Source organism: Dunckerocampus dactyliophorus, chromosome 13 (assembly GCF_027744805.1).
Source record: "Dunckerocampus dactyliophorus isolate RoL2022-P2 chromosome 13, RoL_Ddac_1.1, whole genome shotgun sequence".
Taxonomy (NCBI): Eukaryota; Metazoa; Chordata; class Actinopteri; order Syngnathiformes; family Syngnathidae; genus Dunckerocampus; species Dunckerocampus dactyliophorus.
The window spans coordinates 14,132,855-14,142,873 of record NC_072831.1 but is presented as its reverse complement, the minus strand read 5'-3'; the positions used below and the strand labels follow the sequence as shown (position 1 = coordinate 14,142,873).

At 41.5% G+C, this 10,019-nt stretch overlaps 1 protein-coding gene across 1 annotated transcript; it reads right to left on the bottom strand.

The window, feature by feature from the left end:
- Nucleotides 1–307: 307 nt before the first annotated feature.
- Nucleotides 308–8,789, bottom strand: LOC129192524 (serine/threonine-protein kinase Nek9). The gene is made up of 23 exons (XM_054796653.1): nt 8,359–8,789; nt 7,429–7,606; nt 7,291–7,346; nt 7,146–7,216; nt 6,970–7,075; nt 5,971–6,102; nt 5,778–5,888; nt 5,634–5,698; nt 5,504–5,554; nt 5,229–5,421; nt 5,015–5,159; nt 4,731–4,931; nt 4,529–4,575; nt 4,280–4,441; nt 3,718–3,826; nt 3,473–3,634; nt 3,227–3,394; nt 2,048–2,107; nt 1,776–1,963; nt 1,515–1,670; nt 688–792; nt 566–619; nt 308–495 (listed from the first exon to the last, which is right to left on the bottom strand). Exons 1-23 carry the CDS (start codon nt 8,542–8,544, stop codon nt 322–324), a joined length of 2,880 nt encoding a protein of 959 aa, XP_054652628.1. The 5' UTR covers nt 8,545–8,789; the 3' UTR covers nt 308–321.
- Between the last annotated feature and the right edge of the window lie 1,230 nt (nt 8,790–10,019).

Sequence of the window (10,019 nt, the reverse complement as noted above, 5' to 3'; positions counted from 1 at the left end):
CCTACAAAAAAAGTCTTCATATTCACATTGTAGAATAACACTAAGATTGTCTGACTGTGCAACGCCCCATGTTGAAACCAGACAACATTTCAGTCTGTAGAAAACCTGCAGGCAATATTTGCATGACAGCAAGTGTGCATGTGCAAAAATGTGATGCAACTCGGTGCTCTGTTGAATACTTTGTATGAAATGACATTACTTGTTTCATGTGTGAGGCAGCCACCTCGACTGCAAGTCTATTCACACTTAACAACCCTTATGAATTCACAAAATGCAGAGCTTTGTCACCTCTCCCACACACAGGGCACAAAAGGCAGGGCCTCACAAGTTGGCGCCTGCAGGTCTACTCCCATGCTGTGTGAATCCACCCGCTCTTCCTCCTCCATCCTCAGACACGTGAGTGGCACAATGGTTGCCATTACTGTCACATCTTGCTTCCATCAGCTGGTTAAATGCAGCTAACAACCTCTCGTGCTCCATTCGCTGGTCACTGACCTAAACACAAACATGGACCGACTCACATGGAACCAAATTTGAGGTGTAGGAGAGGCATCTCAGTTCTCACCTGCTTCTCCAGTATCTGGATCCTCATCTCTTGCTGAGTGACCATCTCTCGCAGCTGTGAAGTAACCACTTGTGTTACATAGCAACCTTATGCAAACACTGTGGAGCGGGCTGATGGCTTACCTGTGCAACCTCCACACTTGCTCTGCAGCATGTGATCGATTCTCCTTTTCTGTACAGCTCTGCCCCCTCCAGTCCGTTTAGATTGTCGTCACTCGTTCGTGTAGTCTGTGTGAAGATGACCCCCAATGAAACAACCACAAAAGATCAAGATGTGTTATTATGCTACGTTATTCCAGCAGCTCCCAATAAAAGGCCACGAGGTGGCAGTAGATTTAGCAAAAACCTTCCAGCTCTATTTCAAATACCATTTATCGGGTCTCTAAAGAATTTTACTTCCTTTTAGTTTTATAAAACACTAGTCACACTGGTTAAGTTAAGAATGTTAAAATGTTACTTAAAAAAAAAAAAATCACATAAACAGTTAAAGGTCATCCAAAAATCTTAAACATGGATCAAGTGAGGAAGTAGCGCACATTTTTTGCATAAAATACATACACTGTAATTTCATAGATGTAACTCAATTCATTTTCAAGATAATAACCTTTAAAGACAGCCCCTATGCTCTGTATCCCCTTGAACTGTGACATCATACCAGTAAGACACCCTGCAAGGATGCCTGTGTAATCGCCTGTAAATTACTGTTGCTTGAGCAGAGACATTTCTTCTTCATAGTCAGCAAAAAAAAAAAAAAAAAAAAAAAAATCAGCATCACACAAAGTATCCTCACTACAGTATAATCTGTTCGTTTTGGAGCTCGTCGTGTACATTGTGTCAATGTGATCCGCCATTTTGAAATTGAATCGCTCCTCACATGACGTTACATCTTATACCAAAATGTATACTTCAACAATCAGGAGGAGAAAGAAGAACATCAACGTTGACATTACCGACAAGTCATGTTGACTGCTGACAGCTGCTGCCACAGCTTTTAGCTCCTTCAGGTTCTGATACGGCAGAGTGGTGCTCTCTGAAAAAGACGCGAGTTGGTCAGGAGAAGACTGCGAGTCCTCTGGCATGGGGATGAACTCTGCATCCTCCAGCTCCTGTTGGAATAGAATCAACAAGAAATGTTTCAGTTCTGATGTGATTTGGCAGAGACCAGAAGGTGTTGATGACATCAAACATGAAGCTTTGGATCACAAGGTAACCTTTCTCAGCCACAGAGGACATGAACTGTCTCCAGTCTGATTTGCCATCGACACCATTGGTGTCTCCAAGTTGCAAGCATCCAGATCAACCTCCACTGTACCCCCGAGGCCTCTGTCGCGACACTCAGTCTCTGAACCTGGATCCATTTCCAGATCCACAGTGGATATGGAACCATCCTGTCCAATTCCTACATTTATACACAAAAATATTTACTTCCTCACAAAGAAAAACAATAAAAGAGATATTTTCAGTGACTAAAAGAAGTATTTACCGCTACCAACTGACAGTCCACTGCTGTTGGAGCGAATGGTCTTGGAGTTGAGCACTTTCTCTGTCAAGAGAACATCCACAAACAAATCAGACAGCTACTAAAGCCAGTACGGTGGTTCTCGTTTCATTATGTATTACTCCACACACATATTCTTCCGCTTTTTCTACAATATTCATGATTTATGGGAGTTTGTAACCACAAATCGTCACGTAGGCGGAGTAATACGTAGATGTGCAATCTGCACTGGGGAAGGACATCACTAACATATGAAAGTATTATCTACTACTATGAAATAGACAGTGAATAGGTTTACATGCACTAAAAAAAATGCATGAATTGGTGTAAAACCAGCTTTAGGGAAACACCTTAATTAGATTGTGTTTGGCTTTTTAAAAGTCAGATTAACCTACCTAAATTATTATAACTAATACCTAAGGCCATGTCCAAACCAAAACAGGTATTTTAAAAAGGCATATTTTCCTGTGTTATGGCCTCTTGTCCACATCATGTAGGTTTTAGTCCTTAATAACGTCGCTTTTGGAAAACCATGGCCAGAGTGGAGATGTTCAAAAACTCTGGCTTCAACGTGTGTGTGTGTGTGTGTGTGTGTGTGTGTGTGTGTGGACAGGGGTAATTGAGCCTTCGTTTGTGCCCTAAGAAATGTGCGACATTATCCCATGTTTTTAAACCTTATTTAACAACAGAACGTTAAGTTAATTATTTCCGCGGTAGACGGGCAATTAAAAAAGCATTCATGTTTACTGGGCTCCGTGTGTGTGTACATCAAATCATTGTACATCAAATATCTCACTATACTGATGAACAGAGACGCTTTAATGCACGACCAAGTCAGCTGTGGTTGCTTTTCCAGGTTTCTGATTGGTCACATTGCGCATGACAGCCGCTGAATATGTTTTTATGTGGACAGTGATTTTTTTCTAACTCTGTCCATGTATATGGAGTTTGTGTTTAACACCGGAGTGGGGGAAATGTGCGGTCATGAATACATCTGCGTTCATGTGGATGTAGCTTAAGCAGCATAGTAGTCTCATTCTTGAGACTTCCTCCTAATTTAGGTATGATTGAGGTAAAAGTTAGTACACTAAAACACAACTTATCAACTGTAAGAACGGTTCGTGGACCACCTGTGTATCATAGAGGTTGGTGGCAGTGACTGACCCATAATTATGATGGTGTGCCAGCCACGACAAGAAAGGTCTGGTACGTGGTGCAAAGATCCAAAGATTGGCCTTGGCATGGCAGGACAAACCTCCGAACCAAATCCTTTATCAGCAGGCATTCCAAGTCGTCCATTTCCAGCATTTCCCCATGCGAAGATCTGATTGTCTGCAAGAAAAAAAAAGGAAATTGTTCACACACACACACACACACACACCATGTAAAAATAACAGCTTGTGCACTTACCCTCTGTGGCTGCTATGGTGAAGCCATCCCCACAAGACACTTTGGTGACTATCTTTCCTCCAAAAGGGCCAACCAGAACTTGCACACCTTGGTGTTTCTTAAAATCTTTAACACCAAGCTGCCCATATTTGTTGCAGCCGAAGGTGATGAGGCGACCGCGTTCTGTAAAGTTGATTTAGAGGGCGATTCAATAACTTGGTAAAAATGTTCAGTTACAAATGAGTGTTCCTCTTTTTCTGCAGTACCATCAATGGCAGCAGTGTGGGACTTCCCTGGCGCTACAGACTGAATCTTGAAACGTGACAGCTGCTTTGCCAAAGTCAGTGTGGTGGTATAAGGGATACCCTGGTAACCCTGATGTGTGACAGCAGAAAAGGATAAAGTTGCACCACTCGATTTCATATAAAAACATACAGCGCCTATATTTGTAAGTAAATAAATACCTCTAAAAAAAACACTCAACATACATCCAAACTCAACAAAATCATGGATTCACAAGGAGACAGTTTACATTTTAGGATGGCCTTGTCAGAGTCCAGGCCTTAATTATTTTGAAAATCTGTGGTATGACCTGCAGGGGACTGTGCATGACACACGGCCTCACAATCTGACAAATTTGGAGCACTTCTGGAAGAACAGTCAAGCTGTACTATGCTGGTAGACTATTCAAAAGAGTGGTGTGCAGTGATGCCACTGAACACATTGGTTACGTTCATTTTGAAAAAAAATGTATTACTTTTTCACTTATAAGAAAAATATGTCATTTTAACAGTTGACACTTTCTGTAAGTGCAAGTCAGTATAATACCTCTCCAGTGTGGTTTTTGAGGCCAGAGAATTCCTGGTTCAGACCTAGCTTGTTGAATTCATTGTTTCCACATGCCAGGACTTTGCCAGTGTCTGTCAAAAAGAAGGTTCCGTCACTGCTGCATGACACAGAAGAGATGGTGGCGCCTTTGGGGAGTTCCACCTAGAGAAAATATATTAAATGTAAAATATGTAATGAATGGGACCACAGACAAGGATGTAGTACTTGTACTGAGAAACAAAAACTTACTTGCATCGGAGAGGAAAAATCGTCCTCACATTCCAAACCCAGACGCCCTACAGATGGAAAAACATGCTCATTTGAAGAGGAAAGAGGAAAGGGCTTGGAATAGTATTTTGAATAGTATGGGCTTCTGTCGCCACCTGCTGGCAATATTTATAGCTGCAAAAACAAATGCTGACAGCGACCTAATGGCATCAGTAGTCCATACCATACTCTCCGCAGCCCCATGAGAAGATGTCGCCACTTTGGGTAAGCACCACAACGTGGTTGTCTCCGCAAGACACCTGACGGACTGGCCGCTCCTCAAAAAACACAAGAAGCACCGGCTCAAAGATCTCCATGCCCATCTCTCCCTCCACACCGATGCAGCCGTAATAGTCTGACCCAAACATGTACATTTGGTCCTCATCTGCGTTAAAGAGAGTCCATTACAAATAGCTGGGGCTGTTTAATTCTCATGTTGACTTTTTTGTAAGGTGGTTGTGCACTCACCAGTGACACAGGCAGTAAAGTCAGCACCGCATGCAACCTGTCTGATGGCTTTGCCCTGAAGTTTCTCCACCCTCTTGGGCTGCCGGTAGGAAGCCTGGTCTCCATGCCCCAGTTGGCCCACCATCTTGGCTCCACCTTGAACATTCTGAAAAGATTCTTTGTAGTGACAACAGAAAAACAAGTGGATCTGATGTATTTAATCCAGAACACTCACAGCCCAAGTGTAGAGCTCTTTTTCCACCGTCACCACCGCAAAGTGACTCTCTCCGGCACACACATGTTGGGCGCTGCTGCCACCTTTAAAGGTGTCCAGTTTCTGGGGAGTGAACTTGCCTCCGCCCCAGAAATACCCCTCCCTCGAGCGTGTGGTTACCACGGCAACTGGCGTCTCCGTCGCTGTACTCAACCTATGACAAAGAAGCATCAGTTGGACACTATTTGGCAGGATGACAATAAGGCTTCTGCAGCAGAAAACAACAAAAGCCCTACTTTGGTTTCTTCATTGCGGAATTCAGCAAGGCAACTCGTTCTTCAAGCTCCCTGCAAAACGAGAAAGTTGTTAGACGTTTGAAGTGTGTATCTTTTTACATAATGAATAAGTCAAAGATGGCTGACTTACTGTCGGCCGGAGGAGATAACAGGCTGGTCAAGAATTTGGTCCGCCGTTGGCCTCTTTGCTGGATCCTGCCACACAAAATAATCACAGAAACTTTAAAGAAAACTTGTTTATCGTAGCATTGTTTCTGAAGTAACAATGGCTTACTTGATCGAGACACTCGTAGACCAGCTTGATCAACCCAGAAGAGTAAATATCAGGGTTCACATCCATAGTCCAGTTTCCCTGGACTATTTTAACACACAGGTTTAAAGCATTCTGTAAAAAGACAAAATGCATCTGTTAAAAACTATAATCATTCTGATTTTGATAGCGCATTAAAACAAGGAGTGAGTGCTACCGTTGCATCAAATGTTCTTGTTAGGGTTAAGACTTCATAAAGCACGCAGCCCATGGCCCAGATGTCCGACTTGAAGTTGTACTTTGCTCCCTGGCACAGCTCAGGCGACATATAATATGGAGTTCCTACGCACTGGATGAATTAACAAAGGAGAGGTGGCTTACAATCATGTGCATGTCAGGTTAACAGAATCAGTCCAACATCAACTTTTCATTAAGCAGATGCATCCAAGGTGACGACGCCAATGTTTTTCCTTCATTATTTATGACTGCATTTGATGATGATTATAGTCAACAGTAAACGTGAAACGAAAAAACGAGGCAATGCATGAGATTGGGTCCACTAGAACGAGATGAGATTTTAACATGAATTTTAAGAAAAAGTACAAAAAAAAAATGACTGGACAAACTTTTTTTATTTAACGGAGTCAAAAAACAATGCAGGGGCGTTTTGATATGTTTACTGTCCAAAAATTGACGCTCGAAGATATTACTGTCAACACTTTTTGAGACCAAATAAATAATTGTTATGATAATATAGAAAAAGAAGAAGAAGGAAAATAAGGAGAATAAGAGGAAGAAGAAGAGATACAGATCACCATTTTTTTCATCTACTTGTCTTTGTCTTGCTATGTCAGGGCTGTCCAGCTGTCCTTTGATTGTTATAATAAAAAATAAAACAAATTCTGTACAAATGTATGTGTTTTTGTTCGTTATTAGTATAAACACTTTAGCTTTTTCTAGTTACATTGTGCCTTTTTGCTCTATTTTTCCAATTTTGCTGGGTTTTGTTTATTTTATTATTATTATTATTATTTTTAAATCAAAAATGTCATAGATCAACTTTGAGGAAGAGGACAGCATTTATGGTCCATGTTGATGCATAAAATACTGCTATAAACACTTCAAACGTCAACATGTTCCAAATAAAGCTGTAACCTTTGTTCAGCACAAGTAATCCTAATGTATCCCGCCAGTACTGATACAAATAAAAACATACCGTCTCTGCCATGGAAAACTCTGAGCCGAGTTTTTTTGCAAGGCCATAGTCACCAAGCTTGATGAGGTCAGTCTTGGTCAAGAAAATGTTGAGCGTTTTAATATCCCTATAGAGAAACAGAATGGTGACGACACAAGTTGGACATCACTGAAAGAGCCTCATGTGATCTCACTCACCTGTGTAAGATGCCAGCCTTATGAATGTGGGCCACGGCTGAAGCAATCTGGTACAGATACCAAATAACCACCTGCAAAAAACATCAAGGTGAATGTAAAACAGAATATACGACAATATTCTGGTTTCCATTTGTTCCACTCTTACCTCCTGGTTAAATAGTTTCCCCTTCTGTTGGACGATTTTGTCATACAGATTCCCCCCTGTGGCGACAATGTCATTCAGCCTCCCGTCACAAACAAACATAGCTCAAAGTCAATCAAATGTGCACACTTTTTCTCATACCATTACAGTATTCCAGCTCAATGAGCAGAGTGTTTTTATCCATGAAGTGATTGAAGTAGGCAATGATGTTGTTGTGCTCCAGGATAGAGAGGATGCTTATTTCATTCATGACATCCCTGCGCTCGCGTTCAGACAGGGAGTTCAGGTCCACCTCCTTCCACACTACCAAGGAGTTGTCCTGGAGAAGCAAAATGCACGTTAGCTGCAGCTAAAGCTTATTTCCATCCAATTTCTATACCACTTGTCCTCTTTGGCACCGTGGATGAGCTGAAACTAATGCCAGCTGATTTTTGGGTGAGAAGTGGTGTACACCCTAAACTGGTTGCCAGCCGATTACAAGGCACATATAGACAAATAACCAATCACTCACATTCACACTTATGGGCAATTAGACTTCACTTTGCCTTTTTGGGCATGGAAGAGAAAGCTGGACTGTGAGGCTTATTTTCACAAGCCGTTTAGACGACACGAATGGCTGTTTTATGTCTTTTATTTACCCATGTGGTCAACCCATACAGATATTTTGCCCCTGATACCTGGGGCAAAATAGTAAAAACGCCTACAAGCACTGCAAATGTACTTCATCTAAATGTCATGGGTACACCCTCACTGGCCACAACATTAGGTACACCGGCCCAGCTATGAAATAATGGACTTAAGTGGCGTTGAAGTGCATTAACATGAGTAAATGACTAAATCTCTGGCAGTGTCAGTCAAAACTGGGAATTATCATCGTTCATTTCTTATCTGTAAGAATATAATGTCAACAATGTTTCACAAGTGTATGAAAACAGTTTTCTTCCTACCATGAGGATGTTTCAGTGGGTCTTCGACAGTAAGCGTGATTGTTGCCTGGCAACGTGTTTACTACGTGTCTTTTTTAACATTTACCCTTGTTTTTTAAGTTTCCCAGGACTGGACCCTGCTCACCTCGGTTCTTCTGTACAGCGTCGCTTCCCCGAACGCCCCCCTCCCGAGGATCCGGATCGGAATGTAATGCAACTTCTCCTCTTCGCCATTAAACGTGGCCGACGTCGATGGCTCGCTCAACACCGAGCCGCTGGGCAAATCTGAATTCAGCGAGTCGAAATGTCGCTCATATTCTGCCAGTGACATTTCTGTTTGGCGCCTTGTTAGCCACCAGCTGCACTGATGGGGAACAACACACACACAGGCCTGACTTGAAAACTCTTGACGAAAAGCCTCCTACTGAGACGCTAGTCAGACATGTCATCCGGTTCGACAGCTACTATAAATCACTAAACATAAGGAATACAACCTTGCAGCAAAAATACTTGCAAAATTCACAATACTGAAGGGGGAAAACGACGTAGGCAAAATGCGTTGAAGTTGTTCAAGAGTCAAGCATGACACATACAAGTAGAACTGTAAGTTCGACCAACTTATCTATGATTTCAAAATAAAAGACACATCTTCAACCTTCGTTTGCTGTCTTTTACGATGAAAGCAAGACACATTTCCTGTAAAGGCGGCACAAATGTTTTTTTTAACGTGACAGCGCTCCCTTGCTTATTTAAATCATGTAAATGTTTATTAATGTTCTAAGAGGAGGAACGTGACAGTGTAGCAAACACCAAAGTCACGTTTATCTAAAATGATTGACGTTTGTGTCACACTCGGCTAAGTGGCGACGAATCAATGTTACTCGCAAACCCGGAAGTTGCTTTTGGACGACATCCGTTATTAAAGTAAATAATATCCTAAATATAGATATTACATTTGGGATTTTTCTAGAAGACAACAACCTAGAAATTATTTTTATTGTTATTTTGTGGGGGGAAATAAGCAAACTTTCATTTCTTGAATGAAATACTGCTATATAACTATTAAACAATTTGATTCTTCAAACACTGAAACTCATTGAAAACTCGTTGAAAAAAGTAAGAAAGCTTTCTTATTTTATTACGCCGGTCTACAGTAAACAGTAAGAAAGTAACCCCAGAATGTTGCTCTAAATTAAAATAATGACTGAAATACACTGCATTTTATTTTTTCTGCGGGCTGTGCAATTGGTCAACAGTATGGAAACTGCAAAATTAAAGTGTATTGCCGGCGTCTCTGCTGCCAGCACTTTACTGTAAATAGAATAAACACAGAAATATACTGTATTTCACAAAAACAGTAATAAGCTGTCAAGTCATTTTCACAAGCATGAATTCTGTAAAATAACAGCAATGAGTTGGCGTCTCTGCTGCCAGCACATACAGTGTACATACATACACATATACAGTCAAACCTGTCTTAGCGGCCACCTTTATAGAAGGGCCACCTGCCTATAGCAGCCACTGAAAAATCCCCCCCGGCAAATTTACATGTTATAGACCCTGTGTATAGCAGTCACCTGTCCAACGCAGCCAGCAGCCAGCCATTTTGTCTCCCTTGGTCAATATCTGACCTGCATATAGCAGCCAAATTACCAACTCAAGTAGAAGCTTCATGCACGAAAAAGTTTTGTTTTTCAATCAATGAAGGCGTCGTGTGTAGATTTTAATTACTGAGTCCTAGCTCAGTCACAATCATTCACAAGATTCACACAAACTGTTGATTGTTCCACATAAAAAAGCAGTCTT

Bases quoted from the DNA above. Each gene is read 5' to 3' on its own strand.
- LOC129192524 (XM_054796653.1), bottom strand. From the start codon at position 8,544: ATGTCACTGGCAGAATATGAGCGACATTTCGACTCGCTGAATTCAGAT. The intron at 5,889-5,970 runs GTAGCACTCACT...GTCTTTTTACAG, and splicing joins CAAGAACATTTGATGCAACG to AATGCTTTAAACCTGTGTGT. The intron at 3,827-4,279 runs GTATTATACTGA...GTCACACATCAG, and splicing joins TCAAAAACCACACTGGAGAG to GGTTACCAGGGTATCCCTTA.